Genomic DNA, 18026 nt, shown 5'->3' with positions numbered 1-18026 from the left:
CGGGCCGGGAATGGCACTGGACCCCGGAGCGGGTGTTGGTGTCCAGGCCGTGGTAGCGGGGATGAGGCCTTGGAAGGTGACCTGGTTTGAGCGACACGAGACTCGTTTCTCTTCTAATGCTTGGGAAAACTGTGCTTTTAGAAGACTCTGGTGTCTGATTTGGTGAACATACTCACTCTCCAGCCAGCTCTGGGGCGCTGCTTTCGAGGTCTCAGTGTTTTGGGGCTCGCCAGGTGTGGGGACGAGGAGGAGCGAGACCCGGGTGCTTGCCCCAGGCTGCCAACAGGGTTATTCCATACCATGAATGTCCCATTCAATATAAATTGGAGGTTTGCTCAGGAGTTCTCTCTCTCTCCCCTGCTGGCTGCCACCCTGAGCACTCCTCGCCCCGGTGCCGGACCCTGACCCTGTCCCTTCCCCCCGCCGCCGCCGCGCTCGCAGAGTCCCACGTTGGCTGTCCCTGCCAGGAGCGCATGGCTTCCGTGATGGAATGGGCTGGGGATGGGCCTCGTGTGCTTTGTATTGGCATCGGGATCAATACTGGTTCTTCAGCATTATTAATGTTAGTTATTAAGTGTTAGTGTATCGCATCTGTTTATATGTCAACCCTCGGGTTTCCTTGTTTTTCCCTGATTCCCCTTCCCAGGTGGGGAGGGCTCATCGCGTGAGAGAATAATTGTCTGAATGACAATAACCGTAACAGAAGGCTATGGCCGCACGCCCAGGAGCTGCGCGGGGCCCTCAGCGAGCGCTTCCCCTGCCCGGCAGGATGTGGGGGGCAGCCAGCGGCTCAGGCAGTGGCAGCTTCTCCTCTATAAATATATATATATAATATATAATGGCATGAGTGACCCCATGGGGAGCCAGAGCACTCCCTGAGACCCCATTCCGACTGGGGCCCCGGAGCTGGGGCTGCTCTGAGGTGTTTTTTGGAAGGCGTTATCACCTCGGTTGCGGTAATTGGGGTAATTACGCCCTGTGCTACCTGCAGCTTTAGGGGGGGGTGGGTCCCCAGGCTGGGCCATGTGAATGGAGAACTACAACTCCCGGCGTGCTCCGCGGCGGAGACGGGACTACAACTCCCGGCGTGCCCCGCGGCAGGACTCCTGCTCCCGGCGTGCCCCGCCCCGGAGCAGCGGGAGGCGGCAGCCCTGGCCGAGCGGTCCCCGCCGACCGCGGGCCGCAGCCCGCCCCGCCGCCCCCTCGCCCTGCCGCGGCCTCTGCCCAGGAGGTAGGACCCGGTTCCCCGTTGTCCCGCTCCCCTCCCTCGCTCCCCTGCCCCCGCCGAGGCGGCCCGGCCCCGCCGTGGGGGTACCCGGCCTCTGACGCGGCGGCCCCTCTGCTTTACCAGGACCCCCGGTGGCGGCCGGCGGAGCGGCGCGGCCGGCTTCAAGTCACCGGTGAGTCCCCGCCCGGGCTCGGGGGGGGAGGTGGTCCCTGCTCTGCGGCTGCCCCCGGGGCCGGCCCTGCCGCCCGGCAGCCGCTCGTACGTCCCCGGCCCGGCGGGGGGTGTTTTTCATGGAGGGTGAAGTTCCCCGTTGCCCGAGTCCCTGCCGGCCCTGCGGTTTGACGCTGCACCGTCCTGGGAGCTTCTCTTAAAAGCCAAATTGTGATTTTTATTTTTTTATTTTCATTTTACACTGTAAATCTCCAAAATGCTGTTGAGTATGATCTGGAGCAGGCTGATGTTACATAAACTCACAAAGATTTTACATGAGCTTCCCCTCATCCCCGCCAAGGAGATATTTTTTCCCTTTTATTTTGTCTCCTTTTTGATCCAATGACACGTAGCATATTTTCTGATCACTGCCCACCAGCCGGGTAGCATCTCAGCCAGGGCTGAGTTAGTGTTAAACATCTTCTGTGCTCTACAGATCCCGTCTCCAAGGGCCTGCCAACCTCATGGAGCCAACGAAGAAGCCCTGCGCTATGAAATTGAAGAGCTGAAACAGAAAGACCTTGCTCTGGACCAGGAAATTGCACAATTGTTGTCTGAGTATGTCGTTGGCAAGCTCAGTGTTCCCTGTGATGCCTCAGTTATTTTTGTTTTTAAAACAAAATATGGTCCAGGAATTAGAGCTAAAAGCAAACCTCTTGTGATGCCATTTTTATCACGGTGCTATAAAGTGTTGATTACAGTGTTGTTTTGAGTTATGGGACCTGTTAAAGATGAGGGAATTCTTTCTGGTTTATTTGGTAAAGCAAAACAAGTTTTAGTAGGACCTTGGATAAAAAGATTTTAACTTTACCCCAGATGCTGCTGAGGTAATTATGTGTAAACGGGGAACAAATAATTTTAACTATTGTGAGGCTACAACACGTCATGCTACCAGAAGAGCTTGGTCATGTGAGAATGAAAATTCAGATCATGACTTGTATGACCTGCCCAATTTAGTCCTAGGTAAAATTATTTCCTTTTTTGTTCCCCCTTGATCAAATGTTCTGTGACTTGTTCAAATGTCTGCTTTGTGTCTGAGGCGAGTGGGTTAAACCTTTGTGTTTGAGAAGCAGAGGTATTTTCCAGACAAGCAAGTGGCCCGCAGAACGCTGTGGCCTGACGGGTGCCACGTACAGGGTCGTGCAACTGTTTTATTGTGGTTTCTTATGACACACTGTGGCAGCTGCTTGTTAGCAGCTGTTCTGAGATAAAATTGCTGCTTGATTATTTTTTTTTTTTTAAGAGAGAGAATCTCTGTGGGTTATTCATTGCGAAGGAGTGATATTTTCTAAGATAATGTGTAGTGCGTGAGATGGAAATGGTAGCACAACAAAGGCTGTTCCAAAAGCTGGGGGGGGGGGTTATCCTCAAGGATAAATAGACCTTAAATATTTTTTTTTTACCTAGATGCAGATTAGAGATTTGTATAAATCAAATTCACTGCAGCCTATTCCTATTTCTACTTGATTCTGAGAACTCAGGGAGTGGATTGTTGTGGTTTTTTGGTAAGTCTTGATGTGGGAAAAACCCTCAAAATGAAGATTTGCTGATTTTTGTAGCTTTCATGTTTATGACTTGTAGCAACAGTACTTGCTGCCTTCAGATTCAGCTTTTGACGTGCTGGGCTTGTGTATCTCAAATATCCTCTCTGTACTTGGTCAGCAGCGGCAGCACTCGCTATGCTGCAGCAGCAATCCTGCTGTGTCATTTTTTTTTTCTATCATTTTTTCTATGATTTTTGACCTTTCTGGCTTTATTGTTACAGAGGCTACAGCCTGGAGGAATTGGAGAAGCACATCTCTCTGCTCCATGAGTACAATGATATTAAAGATGCTGGCCAGATGCTGCTAGGCAAGCTGGGTAAGGAAGGGGAAAGCTGTGGAAGAACTTCTTAGACGAAGTTTTCATGTAGACAGAGAGAGAAGCTACTGCGCCATGAAGGCAGAGCTTGTTTTAAGGATTCTTCATTCTAGGCTTATATTACCTAATCACCAGTGCAAGCACAAATGCTTTTGTTGTTATTTTCTTGGGAGGTTTTTAGAACTGAACAAGTGAAATAATTGTTATTTACCACTATTTTAGCCTGTGTTATGAATTGCCAAAACTTTGTAAGTCTTACTGATTTTTGTCAGGTTTGCTCTTCACACACTTAAACAAGAAAAGTGTTGAGACAAGCGGGGAGCAAAACTGCAAAATCTTTGGTTTCGTGGTTATGGAAGGTTCTATGGGATAGTTAGAGGCTACTGGGAGGAAAGTACAACTTCTCTGATCGATCTGATCTTTGTTTAATGAAAGCAATGGTATTTCTTTCTTTTCTAGCTGTTATCCGAGGGGTTACTACAAAGCAGCTCTACCCTGAATATGATCTGGAGCTTAGCGACTAGTATTGAACCTGAAGACTGCCACGTCCTGCAAAAATGACTGTTACTGGCCCATTATGTTTTAGTGTCCTAGTGGTTTAGAACTGATGTAAGGTGGCCTCAGAAATATGTATGTAGAATTGCAACAGCGTATGGGTTAACAGCCTCATTTCTAGGAAGCTTTGGAACATGAAAGTTGTTGAACCTATCAACCGTTTCCTGCTTGTGGGAAAGGGATGTAGGACTTTGGATAATTTCTTCTACTACCTGATGAACAGTATTTTTATTTTTTTATTGGAAAGGTTGGAATTCAGGTTGGTGTTAAGACTTCCCATGGAGCCTTTGCTTCTCTACGACATCCAGGGGCTATTTGGATACTGAATTGCTAGAGGAAGTGAGGGCATACACATGTGCAATGTAATAGCTGCTTTGAAAGAAAAGATAAAACCCTCAGAAGTAGGGAGGGAAGAAGGCTGAAGTTGTGGTGATTTGGGGTTTTTGTTTTGTTTTATGATCAAATCTGGATAAGTCTGGGTGTTCTGCGTTTCTGTACTTAACTGCTCTGGTATCTAGAGGTTTTGTATCATTTCTTGTAGTAAATGGCAAAATGTGAAGTTGTGTTGAACTGTCCCGTCTGAATAAAGCAGCTATCACATTTCTCAGTAATTCCCTTTAAGAGCCTATAAAACATTGCATGAACCTGGGAACAAATTCTTAAACTATATTCTGAGACAACTGTAACATCTATTATTCAAATGTTTTCTGAGGGCTTAATGGAGGCAGCGTGGCAGCAGTACCCAGTAATGGGTAGGTGCTGGATTACCTTTGCTCTCTTCTAGATGCAGAGTCACTGCGAGAGTGGCCGTCTCCTAAACACAAAATTATGTTGAGAGCCTGAGTGTTCCAATGTCAGGTGTTAGGATTGGGGGTGACTGTACAGACTAAATTTGGCTGCTTCGTGCAGTTCTGAGTGATGAAGCACCCTGCTGACTGCAGATCTGTTGTCCTTTTTTTCACTCAAGCTTGATGTCCTTCTGCCCCTTTCTACTTGTAAGCCCTTCTTGCCAGTAAGTTTCCCCCCCTGGTCTCTGGTCAGGCCCGTGCTGCAGTCTGATCACTATTTCTAAATTTGAATCAAATGAATCTGTCTTCGTAGTGCTTGGAAACCATAAAAAGGCCACGAGGCTGCTGCTCAGAAGAGGTAACTGTTTCTGTGCTCTCGGTTCTGGACCTGGCACAGAAGCATCACTAACAAACGCCTTGTTTTACTACAAAAGCCGTGGGCAGGGGTCTAAAGCCCGGGAAAAGGCAAAGTATCTGTATTGTGTGACTCATTCAAGCAAGTCTCTGCTAACGTGCAGGTGTGCTTCTCTGGAGGGTATTTACCGTGGCCATGTAAGAATGGACTCTCACGGGTGCGGTTACAGGTGTATCCTCTCCACCATAAACCCCCTCTTCCCAAGTGTGAAAAACTCCCATGTTTTGGAGTAGTTTTAAGGGGAGGAAAAAAGTAACAAGAAGACAAGAACTGGGAAATAATAACTTTGTTCTCAAAACCTACTTTGCTGTTTTGGCTGGTATTTTCTGTGTGGAAGAACTGGTTTATCCTGGAGTGTTCCCACCAAAACGTTAGTCTGGCACATGCAACTGGAAGTGGTTTTTTGCAATGGGAAGTACGTACAGAAATTCGTTCAGATTGCGTTAGGTGTAGGCCACGTAGGATGGAGTATGCTCCATGACCAAAGTTATTTAAGGACTGAGAAGTCCATGTTTTTGCCTCCTGGTAGGAGCATTAGTATTAAAGCTTGCAGCTGTAGCTGTGCAAGGGTTCTGCCCGGCTCCAGAACTCACGCTCCCGTGGTGATGGGTTTACGCTGCAGTTAGCTCAGGACAGTTGTCCGTGGAAGGTGCCCTGACCCCAGTCCCGTGTCCACGGAGGATGAACACGCCCAGAACCAACCAGCTGAGGTAAGAGCGAGCTGCCCTTGGGGAGCCCCTGCGGCTCTGCGGCTGGCACGGTGACGTGCCACGTGGTGGCAGCTCCGCTCCGCTGCTGTTCTGGCAGCTCTCTGCAGAGCAGGGAAACCCAGAACAACTGAAAGATTCCAGGCTCTAAGTTAATGACTCCTGGGGTGCTTCAGGACAGGACTGGACTCTGCCACTGAGGTACTTCGTCACAGCCCCTCTTACTGCTCCTCCCAGTTACTTCTTGTACTTTAATGACTATCTGGAGGATGAAATATGCTGGCCTTAGTCCGAATCCAGAAGAGGAATAGAACAAATCCTCTGCTCTCTATAAATAGATCTCCAAACTTGCTAGCTAAGTGTATAGCTGGAAAAATACGGAGTGCAATAACAGTAACTTCAGATTTTTAATTTAAATTTAGGAAGTGTGTTTCTGCTAAGTCAGACCCATCTGTAATGAGGTAACGGAGAACAAATGGCATTACAGAGCTTCACTGAAGGGCAGTACGCGCCGTCTGCATGGAGCTGCTGCAGAGCAGGATACCACAGACCCCCAAACGCCCTGGGTTCCTCGGGGCGGGGGAAAGCTGCATGCCTTTTTTTTTAATGAGTCATTATATTCATGGATGAGTACTGAGCCAAGAACCAGCCTCTTCCCCTTCAGGTCACTTTCAGTTTTATTTCTTGTGTATCTTATGCATCAGTCCCTATCACAAGCCACTTTCCTCATCACACCCTGGATATAACCATTCCCTTGCATTGCTTTGTGTAAACTGTTTTCTCCCGCACATCCCTCTCTTAGTCTGATTTTGAGCTCTTGCTTTTCTGAAAGCAGGACTCACGGAACGAAAATACTCTAGGACAACAGAGGGAAAATAAAATCCATACAGGAGATAAGTTATGCCGCCACTTGCAAGGAACACACAGATCTGTGCAGTCAAGGGAATACAGCTCTCTAAGACGCTGCCTGTTTCCTGCTGCTAAACAATTTGGGGATGGGTTTTTATATCCCTTAGCAACCTAATGTTCCCGAAGTCAACAGGAATTTTGGCACAGCTCACTCCTGTTAATGAACTGTTTGCGACGCTTTAAAAAAAAAAAAAATTATACAGCCTGTCAGTGAAAAAAATGCCTCTCTGATTAAAGTCATCTCAAGGAAAGGGTGGAAGTGAACTGCAATTAACCTCTTTCCTTCTGCTGTCCGTCACGCTGTCAGCGTGTGGCTGCGTTATTGTGCTACAGAGATCGCTCGTGGACGTTCCCCCCCGTAGCACACGCTCAGCTGTCTGCAGCGTGGCCCATCTCGGCGTCCATCTTATCAAGGAGACTCTTATCCTGATGGCCTAGTGTTTTCTCTAACTCTGTTTGCACTTTCAGCTGACAGTCCCAAATGGCATTCTGTATGCTCTGCAGGTTCCACTGGGTTCTCAGCAGAGCATCGTCCAGCGTGAAAACACCGTCGCGTATTCTTCGCACTTGTGTGCACACGGCAGAGGATTTCAGCTCCAGACCAATCTCATGAACTATTTTTCGGAGGTACTGCTGAGTCTCATGCAAGCAATGGATTTCTAGAAGGACAGAGAGATTCCGTCAGAAGCAGCGAAGCATTGACACAAACTCAGACCTTGTCTGTAAATCCAGACATCGCTCACAGTTTTGCCGAAAGAACTGGTTTGGCAGAAGAGGCTATTTAAGATACAGCAGGGGTGGACTATGATTTTCTGGAATACTGCAGGGTGTCCTAGCCCCTCCCAAAGTGAATGTTTTAGAAAACAAACCTATAGATACAGGAGAGCAATGTAGACATTTAGGTATTTCAAAAGGGACAAGAAAAGGTACCTTTTTAATAAGACAAATAATTTGTGAGGAGTAGGAGACTGGCTGCAGGAAAGCAAACCACGCTTTAAAAAAAAACCCAAAACCAACACTGAAACGTGTTACACTGAAACGTTGGGATAAGGAAGAATTTTGCCCCATACTATTCATTGTGCAAATTTTATTGGCTCAGCCTTAGACCTGGAACTGGCAGGGAAAACCTGAGCTAGGTGCACAGCTGGCTTGATTTACTACAGCAGCTTCAGTACTGTGAGGGGTCCAGGTCTTGCCCTACCAACAAATCTTTCCACTGCACTAAAGATTTCATCTAATGAGCTTTTGGGACTGTGGAAACTACAAACCATTAAATTTTCTACAGGGATTACCAGTTACAAGTTGATACAAAGTTCCCACCAGCTCATTTTGCCTTAAATCACGAATAAGAAACTGAAGTTTACCGACTTATTTGCTGTAGTACATACTCAGACTTCCCCAGTAGTTTCTGTACCAGTCCTACCTAGCTGGAATTCTGGAAGCACAAACTGGAGGCATCGGATTGCTGTGATTATCGGAGGGCTTTTTCCCATGGGACGAAGCAACCCTTTGACAGCCAGCTCGTATGCCTCTTGTGTTTTCATATCGATGTTAGAATGCCTGGAAAGAGGGAAAAAAAGGGAGCAGCGCAGGCACTTAGTACTTCCCTTCAATGGCATTCAAAATATCTCCACCCCCAATAAAGCAGAGCTGCAATTTTTATTCTTAAAACTCCCTGTGTGTCGAGTCTTTGCATAGATTTTAATACTATGATATGTGTACTGTCAGTCTGGGAGGGAGGTACTTGGTCACGTCTACAAGATATTTTTGTAGGTCCTAATGTAGCTAGTAGTCCCAAAATAGCTGGAGATTTCAGGATATGAGAAGGGCACTTAACTGCGACCTCTCACCAGAGCACAGAGCACTCAGAGCAGCTTCTCTCTGTTCCTGTCTCGCACTCCAACCTTTAAAGACTTGATTATGGCAAACAAAATCATCTAATTTCTTTTTAAAGACCAGCAAATGGCAGTCAGATCAGGTCAGCTGCGTTTCCCCACTGGATACGTACATCAGCAGGGCCTTATGATTTGTTCCTTGAATGACAGCGAGAATCCGTTCCAGCTTCTCCCTTGTGATATGATCTGCGAATATTAAGGCAGAAACAAAGTCTCAATTATCCATCCAGAAACGGGAGAGAGACGGCAGTCTGAAATGTGCCACCAGGGCGTTGCTGTCCCTTTGGCAGGCAGTCACACCGAAGCGGGCTGATGAGAACTGCCAAGAGGCGGCTTTAGCGGAGCACAGAACCACACAATGGTTTGGGTGGGAAGGGACCTTAAAGATCATCTTGTTCTGAGCCCCAAGTCGCTCCTGAGCAGCGTCGCTTCCCCCGGCTGCGCCGTGGTGACGCACAAAGCAGCACAGTGCTGCACTACAAAGGGAAAAATCACTCTTAACCGATTTCAAGATGTTGCCTCCAGTTCCTCATGTTGTGTGTTGGAAGAGTTTCATTCAATGAAAGCCTCTAACCGCTGTCTCTAGGCATGGTTTACGGAGAGATCTGGGTCCCAACCAATCCAGCAGCAGCCACCGTCACCAGGACTCGTACTGGCTTTGTAGATATCGTGGTTGTATTTAGAGCAGGTGGACTGTGATGTTAGGATTGAGCGTGGGCCGTGTTAAAATAACGACTAGAAAGCGTGCAGGGCATAGCTTTTATCGTTGTGCCATTCACCAGGTTCAATGCCTTACAGTGAGCGTGCTGTTTGTTTGGTGTTCTGGGTTTGCTTTTTTTAAAAAACATGTCAATTCAGTTTCTTACCAAATGTCGTCTTCTCTACTAGCTTCCCTGTGTCTGAGAAGTCATCCGTGGCTTTACCGAACAGCCCGCCAACAGTGTAAACCTTGAAGAAGGGCAAAGAGTGCGATTTATCAAAGAAATACTCCAAACAATTGAGCAGCAATATTCTGCGAGGAAGCGCGGGCTGTGGCGATGTTGCACAAAAAGACAGTGGCGTCCTCTGCTCATATGGACACGTGTGGACGCCCATGTGAAGGACAAAATTCTGGACCTCAACAAGCTCTCCAAAGCATGGGTGGGTTTGAGACTCCGCATCAGAGTCACTGCCACGAGGCCGGCCCGGGGCAGCGGGGCAGGACTGCGGTGTGAGGCTGCGCTCTGATGTTCTGGGGGCCCTTCAGAGCCATCACCTACCTTGGTCAGGTGGCAGTTGTACAGGTCAGTGAGCAGCTTGTTCCCATGGCCTATGCCAAGTACTGAAACACAAGAGAAGGGGAACCCGTTATTCAGCCCCAGGGGAAGTTACTGACGTGCACTGACACAGCACTGCACGCTCGCACTACTTTTCTTCTCCCCCAGACATGGACATCTCTCCTTAGAAGTCATGTCTGAGGAGTGCAATTAGACCCCCAAATCACAGCCTGTCGTTAAAACTACGGTAAGGCTGTAACAAGGGCACTTGGATTTCCCCAGAACTTTCCACCTGGGTACTTCAGGGCAAATCATTAGCAATGCCAGCCACGGTGGAGCAGAGACGGGGGGTTACGTGGCACATCGTGGACGGTGTCACAGGCAGGAGCAGGGCGTCTCACAGCAAAGCCCTGTACCCTGGGGTAAGGGGTCGCTCCCATCTCCTGGTATCGCCAGTGTCATATTGCATCATTTCTTCTGTGTTTTAGCATTTATACTGCCAGCTGGGTTGTGAGACCCGGGGGATCCTGCTGTGTTCACTGCTTCTTCCCCACGCAACAACCCATCACCCATCACTCGCAGCCAGTGGGATGCAGTGCTGCTCTGGGACAAGACCCACCGAAGACTCCTGAGGCCTTCACGTCCAGCCGGTGACCCGCTCCGATCTTCAGCCGCCTGAAGCGCGGACCTCGGACTGACACGGAGACACTGTCGGGGTCAGTCCGCAGCACCCGCCCAGGGGGTCCCACCGCCCCTGAAGGGTCCCATCACCCCTAGGACTTCCATCACCCTGGGGGGTCCCACCACCCCTGGAGGGTCCCATCACCCCTAGGACTTCCATCACCCTGGGGTGTCCCACTGCCCCTGGAGGGTCCCATCACCCCTAGGACTTCCATCACCCTGGGGGGTCCCACTGCCCCTGGAGGGTCCCATCACCCCTAGGACTTCCATCACCCTGGGGGGTCCCACCGCCCCCGGAGGGTCCCATCACCCCTAGGGCTCCCATTACCTCCGGGGGTCTGATCGCCCTGGGGGATCTGATCACCCCGGGGGGTCCCATCACCCCCGGGGGTCCCACCTCCTCAAGGGTCCCATCACCCCCGGGTGTGATACCACCCCGGAGATCCCATCACCCCCGGGGCCCCCACTGCCTCCAGGACCCCCATCACTGCCGGGGCTCCCACCGCCCTGGGCGGTCCCCGCACCCTGGGGGGTCCCATCGCCCCTCCCAGGCCGAGGCCCCGCGGCGGCCCTTACCGAGGGGGTGGTCGGCCAGCACCGGCACCCTGGCGGCCACCAGCCCGGTGGCCCCGCCATCGCCCCCGTCCGGGGCGGGCAGGAATCGGACGTGCTGCCTCGGGGGGCGCCCCGGCGCCGCGTTCAGCTCTGCAAAAGAGAAGCGGGCCGGGGGGGGGTCGGTCAGGGTGGCGTCCGGCAGCCCCCCGCGAGAGGGGGACGGGACGGGGTGGGGAGGGGGATCCCGCCGCCCTCACCGCGCAGCAGCCGCGTCTCCACCGCCTCACGGACGCGGCCCCACGCCACCCCCGCCGGCTTGTAGACGGCGAAGAGCCCGCCCGGTACGGCCGCCATGCTGCTCCGCGCCGCGGCCGCTTCCGGGGCGGGCGGCGGCGGCAGGGGGGGGGACACGATGCTGCTGCTGCTGCGGCGGGCGGTGCGGGCGGGGGTCCCGCTGCTGCGGGCGGGTCCCGTTTCCCCAGGCAAGTGGCTTGTCCCCTTCCCCGGCGGGCGGCCCCAAGGGCGTCCCGGCGGTGCCCGCCCCGTTGCGGTGCCCCGCGGCCCCGCCGGTCCCTCATCCCCTCGCTCCCCGCAGGCACAGCCCGTCTGAGCCGCGCCGAGCCGCGGGCAGGGGACGGACGCAGCGGGGAGGAGGAGGTGGAGGAGGTGGAGGAAGGGTGCTACCAGCTGTATCCCGGGCACATCCCCACCAGCCCGCTGCAGAAGGCGCTGCTGGCCGCCGGCTCGGCCGTCATGGCTCTCTATGACCCCTACAGGCACGGTAAGCCCGGCGAGGGGAGCCCCTTCCACCCACGGTTCTCGTTAACGTCCAGCAAATCCTGTCCCGTGTCTCCTGGGAGCTTCTCAGGGACTTCATTTCTCCTCCTGTTGGGTAACGGGGCAAGTGCAGGGCTGAGAAACAAGGCCCAGGGCAGGGGCTGTGGAAGAGATGGGATGAGGATCCCCAAACACCCGCCGCGATCTCCTCCTGACCCCTTCTGATGCCACCCAACCCCATGTCATTCCTTCTTGATCCCCCAGGCCTCATGCCTGCTCCTACATCCCTCCCTGCACGTGACACCAGGGCAGAGCAGCCCCAAGGCTGAAGATCCGCGGTTAGCGGGGTCCCTGCTTTGCCACAGGCTTCCTGCCTGCTCCTGGCCAAGGGGGTCATTGCCCCATTTCCTCACCTGCCCACCGAGGGCAGCCGGGTGTTGCGAAAACCGCTCTTGGGTCATTCTCTGGTCTCTCTTTCAGACATGGTGGCAGTCCTCGGGGAGACCACGGGCTGCCTTGCCCTGCCCAACCTGCGAGACAAGATGAAACACCACCCTGAAGGTTACCGCATCCTCCAGTGCGTCCCTCCGCATCCCTCCCTCCCTCGCCGTGTGGTTCGTGGTGGGGAGGGAGATGCGAGGCCAAACACATTCCTTGGGCCCCGTGAAGGGAGAGAGCCCTGTGCTCCCTGGCTTGAAAGCAGCACGGGCGTTTTGTTAGCCCTAACCCTCCAGGTTGTTTATTTTACTTTATTTTTAACGATCACAAGAGCCCTGTGGTGAGTCTAAGGGCGAGAGCACAGCAGCTGCTGGGCCCAGCCCTGTTTCAAGTGCTGCTGTCTGTCTGTTCTGCTCAGCTGCTGGAACTGGCAGGTGCCAACGCAAGGAGAGGCAGCAGCAGGCACAAGGGAGAAATCTGTGGACGTGGTGGGTTTTCCTCACTCCTCAGCAGCCATAAAAGCCCACCACGTCCACGGATTTCTCCCTGCGCCTGCTGTTGCCTCTCCTTGCGTTGGAGACTTCATCTCCACTGGTCTGCCTCCTCCGTAGACACCTCCGTGTTTTCTTTCCCTGCGCCTGCAGCATCTCCCCAGGCTGTGAAATGAGGCCATTTCTCTTGTCTTCTTTGTTAAGACTTGATCACTTTTCCTTCTGTGTCTGCAGGGACTTGTCGAGCGCAGCAAGGCTGAGCACCAGGAGGGACTTCACGAGCCTCTTATTAACCAAGATCTTATTGCTTATTTACTTGCCTTCTCCCTGCTCCTCGTTACATGTCAGGCCTGCTGCTTGTGTATCGTTTGGGTTGTACCATGAAGGGAATGGGGAAAAGCTGCTTTTTGCCACACATTTGTGCAGAGCAGCCTGATCCTGGCTCCAGACACTCTCCTGGCAAAGCACACAGAGAGCACCAGGATGGGGCTGAGCTCCAGAGGAACTGCCCAGGGCGAGGGGACAGCAAAGGCACCAAGGGCTGGGGAGAGACGTCTCCACCTGCACCTTGCCCCGTGGCATTGCAGGGATTTGCAGTGGTCCAGTTTGTGCACACAAGTGGGTTTTTTAATCCTCCAAGCTGCTGAGGTCCCTTTGACACCAAATACACAAGGAAACATCTGCAGCCAGGGTAAAGCTGGTGTGAGTCCTGCTTATCTCCCTGACACCTCCGCTCCAGGAGCTGAGCAGCTCCTGGATCCACTGCAGGGCTTCTATCATGGGAAGAGTTTATCCTGTGCATGGAAATAAAAGGGCTTTTGTTTAGTTCCAGGGCTGTGGGGCACCTGTTTGCCAGCCGCCTGGAGTGGAGACCTGTCCGTGCATGGCTGCCACGTGGCTGGCGGTGAAAGCCTGAGCAGGAGAGAAATTGAACCTGTGTTTAGAATAGATTCCCTCCCCTTTGTAGGGTTGTTCCTTTGAAGCTCTGGCTGCTTTGCAGGGATGCTAAAGAGCTGTGCTCCCCCAGGGCCTGCTGTTGCTGGGGGCTGTGCCTGGCCAGCAGCCCGTGTGGCAGCGTTTCGGTGCAGAGGACACCGGTGCTTTTCCAACCGGAGTTTTACAGGAGTGCAAGATGAGAGCTCTTTTGTTGCCAAGGCTTCAGGTAGATCCTTTAAGCAATTTGTGTCCCAGCCTCAACAACAGAAATAAGGATGGTGCTATCCCCGCAGCAGGCAGTCAGGATCCGTGCGAGGAAAATGCCTGGGAAGGGCAGAGGCAGCGGATGGGGGTTTCCAGGGGCTCCTTTTCTGCAGGACCTCCTGCTGTGGGTTTCCCTGTGAGACTCACTGACCTGTGTTTCACTTTCAGGGAACGACCTCGCATCCGTCTTTCCACCCTGGACATGGACAGGCTGCGGGGGCTGCCGGACGGCACGCTGGGCCGGGAGTACGTCCGGTTCTTGGAGGACAACGTGAGTGTGGGGTTTCGCAGGGTGCAAATGGCTGTAATTGATCCCTGTGCTGGGAGCACGGATGCGCCTTAGGGGGAGATTGGAGCCGTGGAGGAACCTGTGGGGAACCCTCCGGGAATGAGAGGGAGTTGAGGGGATGGGATGAGATGCTGGGTGTTGGATGTTGGTGGATGTGTCATCGGTGCTGCGCAGTCCCTGGTTTTCAGCTGTGTAAATGACACTGACCCCCATCGTTGGGCCTGGGAAATGTGCTGATGGAGGTGACCACCTACTGCTGCGCATTAAAGAATGAGATCAGAAACTTGAGTTTTGGAGGAGGCTGAATTGAACCTCTTTGAATTTGCAGAAGGTTTCTCCAGACACCCGGATGCCGCCCAAGTTTATTGATGATGAAGAGCTGGCGTACGTGATCCAGAGGTACCGGGAAGTCCACGACCTGATGCACACCCTCCTGGGCATGCCAACCAACATGCTGGGTGAGCGGCAGCGGGCACGGAGGGCTGCGCTCCTAAACCCCACTGATGGTTCTCAGCCAGGTCTCCAAAGAATAGAGCAGGCTGGGCCAGTCGGACTCCCCGATCCTCAGCCTGGGGAGGTGTGTGGGGAGGTTTGCATCGTCACCATCCTGCATTGCTGGCTCTGTGGTGGCCAAGAGCCCATGGGATGTCACCTTTCCCCGCTGGGAGATGCTCTGCCCAAGCCCTGGGTGCAGGCAGCTGCTGCGTGGGCAGAGGGGGTGTTTGCTGCCTGTCAGGGAGGGTGGCACCAAGGGAGGAATGTTTTGCAAGCTCTGAGTGAAGGCAGAACTGGGGGGTTCCTGGTTGCTCCTTATCTGCGCGTCCCTGTGTCCTTTGCCCTCATTTTGTGTCTGAGTCAATCGCAAGTCGCAAGTTGAGCCTTGCCGGTGAGCCTGCGGGAACCGGCGTGTCAGGTCTCCTATGCAGGTTTCGGCTGAGCCCTGGTGGCTTTTGCGAAAGGTCTGTTCCGTGCTGAGAGACGGGGAGAGCCATGCAGGGGATCAGGCTTCGGCAATTGCATTGCTAAAGACCTGCGGGGAGCCGTCCTCCCCGAGAGGTGTTTCCCAAGCTCACGGGGCCTCACCTGTGGGGTGCTTTTGCCCCTGGGGCTGTCCCTCTCGGGTGGGTGGTGCACAACAAGGCTCGTCCTGGTGCGGGATGAGGCCATGGCCAGACTTGGGAAGCATTCCCGAGTCCTGACGTGGAGGCGGAGGGGATGGTGCGTAGCTGTCCTTGGGAAGGGACGCATCGTGCAGCCTGTGATGCGGAACCGTGTGGCCCTGGCTAGCCCTTGACCTAGGCACCTTGTCCGCTCACGGCCTCCCTGCTCCCCCCCAGGTGAGGTGGTGGTGAAGTGGTTCGAAGCCATCCAGACGGGGCTGCCCATGTGTGTCCTGGGAGCAGCGTTCGGCCCTGTCCGTCTCAGCGCACGGTAGGCACCGGCACTGGCCGATGAAGGGAGTCTCTGCCCTGGGGACGCACCAGCCTGGGTGTCGCTTGCCAGGGTCCTCTGGGGACAAAGAGGGGACACTGCTATTTTGCAGGAGGGAGTCAGTCAGGGATCCCTTGTGTGAACCTGCTGCTCCGTCCCCACGGCCCAGGGAAGCGGTGACAGCGGGAGGCATGGCTTTGCCTGGTCACTGAAGCAGAAACTGATCCTTCATCTGCTTCCAGCACCCAACCTCCTGTGCCAGGCAGCAGGAGCAATGCCCGGGCCTGGCTGCCCTTGACTGGGCCCCTGTTGAGGGCAAGCAGGACCCTTACCTGCTGGTGGCCGTTCCCTGCCCCAGCACATCTGTTTTGGTGGCCCAGCACAGTTTGGGGACTGCAGAACTTCAGCTCTGGTCTTGGGTCTGCTGCTGGCTGTAGCCTTCCCAGCACACTGTCCTCTTCTGTGCCTCAGTTTCCCCTGTGAGATAGGCGGGAGGGATGCCAGAAGGGTGGAAGGTTACATGGAACACGTGGGTTGGCATCTGCCTGCAGTGGGGACTCGGAGAAGGAAATTAAAAACAAAACATGGAAATCAAAACTGCCACTGTCTGTGTCTTTTGTTCCAGAAAGCTGCAGGTCCTGGCCACCGAGCTGGTTCCCTGGGCGATTCGGAGCGGGCGCAACGCCAGCTGTATCCTCAATGTCTACTACGAGCAGCGCTGGGAGCAGCCAGTGGAGTCCCTGCGGGAGGAGATTGGCATCTTCCCTCCTCCGGCCGTTCGAGTGTGAGCGCTCAAGTACGGGGAGGGGATGGGGGATCCCTGCTGGCAACCGTCCCCTGCCACGCTCCATCTCCTCCTGCCCGAGAGCGCAGCGTGGCTCTGCTACCAGCCGCCACGGACCCGGGGGCTGAGTTTTCTCCTGCCAAGAGCTGGCACCCTCCTGTTGGTAGAAGCCAAGTAGCACCTTCCTGTGCCATGACAAAACTTGACCTTTTTAGCTGTTTGTGATTCAGTGGAGGGATGGCAGGGCCCGCCGTGCCTTTCCCAGCTGGGTCTGGCTGCTCGGGTCCCCCCGGCAGCAGCGCTCCGGTATTGATGCTCTGAAATGTGGGGATGGGTGGGAGCAGAGCTGGTTTACAACACGCTGCAGCAAACCAACACCTTGGCCTTCTGCAGCTCTAGGGCTGCGTCGGTAAATTCCTCCTCCCACCTTCCCTGAGAAGGTCGAGGCTTAAAATCTTGGGGCCACCCTGGGTTGGAGCTAAACCAGTGATTTACAGAGCAGCCCGGGGGCAGGTTTGGTGTGTGCAACAGTGAAATCCCATCTCATACTGGTGCCTGACCGGTCTCCTGGTGGGTCATATGGGATGTGTCTCACGCCTTGGAGACCAGGCAGTGTGTGATTGCATGCCCACGGGAGCAGGCGGGAAAATACCTTTGGATATTATCCCTGCTGGATTGGCTGTTCAAGAGTCGATCCCAGGCTGCCGTGTCTCCCTGTAGTCCCTCCCCATCAAAAATGCTGAAATCCATGTGATTGCGCTGGGTTTTCAATAGGAATCCTCCCCTCCTTGGGAAGCAAAATGACGTGACTGGGAATAAGGGGCTGAATCGTGGGAGCACAGAAACGGCGGCTGCTTGCGCTGTGTCTGGGAGCTAATTGCTGTCTGGGTTAATTAAACGGGGCTCCAGACTGCCGATGGCTGGAGTGCAGAGCTGTCAGATGCGAGGGCAGAGAGCCGCGAGGCTGGGGGCTCTTTGTACGTGTGGGTTTGCTGTTGAAATTCCTTCTTGCTTAATAAAATCCATGGTGGAGATTGTGGTTTGTTATCCCTTTCCTTCCGAGGGGGAGGTCTGATGTGAAACCCTGTCCCTTTTCGGCTCCAGTGGGGTCTGCTGTTCTTTGTCTGGTGGTAGCCGGCAGGGAACATGCGTGGCCACACATCCCTGGGGACCAGGGCACAAAGTGGGCTTGCGGAGACGCATCTTTCCAGCTTGGATTTGGGGGTGCTGGGCTGTTGAGCAGCTCCTTGTGGTTGTTGCACAAAAGCCTGGGCAGGGGAAGAACAGGGTGTGGGACAAGAGAGGGGCTTCCTAAGGCGATCCTGGTTCCTGGGGAAAAGAGCAGGTGCTCTGACTGGGGTGCTTTGGTGGTCCCAGGGGGACATTGCACAGCCAGTGGACATGGCATTGCCCTGCTGTGAGCGTCACTGGCCCCATCCCAGTCTCCTGTGGGATGCTGGAGTGGACAGGCAGGAGCAGGGGCTACTGGTGCAACTGGGGGTCAGAGTTGCTCCGTTCCAGGAGGCTGAGCAGGGGCAAAATTCTTGGGTTTTGGGC

At 53.7% G+C, this 18026-nt stretch overlaps 3 protein-coding genes across 4 annotated transcripts; 2 read left to right on the top strand and 1 right to left on the bottom strand.

The window, feature by feature from the left end:
• The first annotated feature begins 10 nt into the window (after positions 1–10).
• SWI5 (SWI5 homologous recombination repair protein) lies at positions 11–4464 on the top strand. The gene is made up of 6 exons (XM_074608387.1): positions 11–84; positions 992–1231; positions 1352–1400; positions 1875–1996; positions 3204–3298; positions 3758–4464. Exons 1-6 carry the CDS (start codon positions 11–13, stop codon positions 3820–3822), a joined length of 645 nt encoding a protein of 214 aa, XP_074464488.1. The 3' UTR covers positions 3823–4464.
• A 1952-nt stretch (positions 4465–6416) lies between these two features.
• Positions 6417–11602, bottom strand: TRUB2 (TruB pseudouridine synthase family member 2). Its single transcript, XM_074609231.1, has 8 exons — positions 11317–11602; positions 11081–11209; positions 10443–10517; positions 9827–9888; positions 9434–9515; positions 8681–8753; positions 8096–8232; positions 6417–7331 (listed from the first exon to the last, which is right to left on the bottom strand). The coding sequence occupies exons 1-8, from the start codon at positions 11411–11413 to the stop codon at positions 7042–7044; spliced, it is 945 nt and encodes a 314-aa protein (XP_074465332.1). The 5' UTR covers positions 11414–11602; the 3' UTR covers positions 6417–7041.
• On the top strand, positions 11230–17501 carry COQ4 (coenzyme Q4). 2 transcript variants are annotated; one of them, XM_074609233.1, is made up of 7 exons: positions 11230–11541; positions 11655–11840; positions 12317–12413; positions 14134–14236; positions 14583–14712; positions 15592–15685; positions 16311–17501. In XM_074609233.1, the coding sequence occupies exons 1-7, from the start codon at positions 11412–11414 to the stop codon at positions 16471–16473; spliced, it is 903 nt and encodes a 300-aa protein (XP_074465334.1). In that variant the 5' UTR covers positions 11230–11411; the 3' UTR covers positions 16474–17501. The 2 variants fall into 2 exon arrangements, 1 of the variants encoding a protein (XP_074465334.1); XR_012590107.1 differs by having other exon boundaries at positions 11302–11541; positions 14583–14831.
• The last annotated feature ends 525 nt before the right edge of the window (positions 17502–18026 follow it).

The sequence above is a fragment of the Larus michahellis genome, chromosome 15 (genome assembly GCF_964199755.1).
Source record: "Larus michahellis chromosome 15, bLarMic1.1, whole genome shotgun sequence".
Taxonomy (NCBI): domain Eukaryota; kingdom Metazoa; phylum Chordata; class Aves; order Charadriiformes; family Laridae; genus Larus; species Larus michahellis.
The sequence above is the reverse complement of the archived record's forward strand: the minus strand, read 5'-3'. Positions and strand labels throughout refer to the sequence as shown.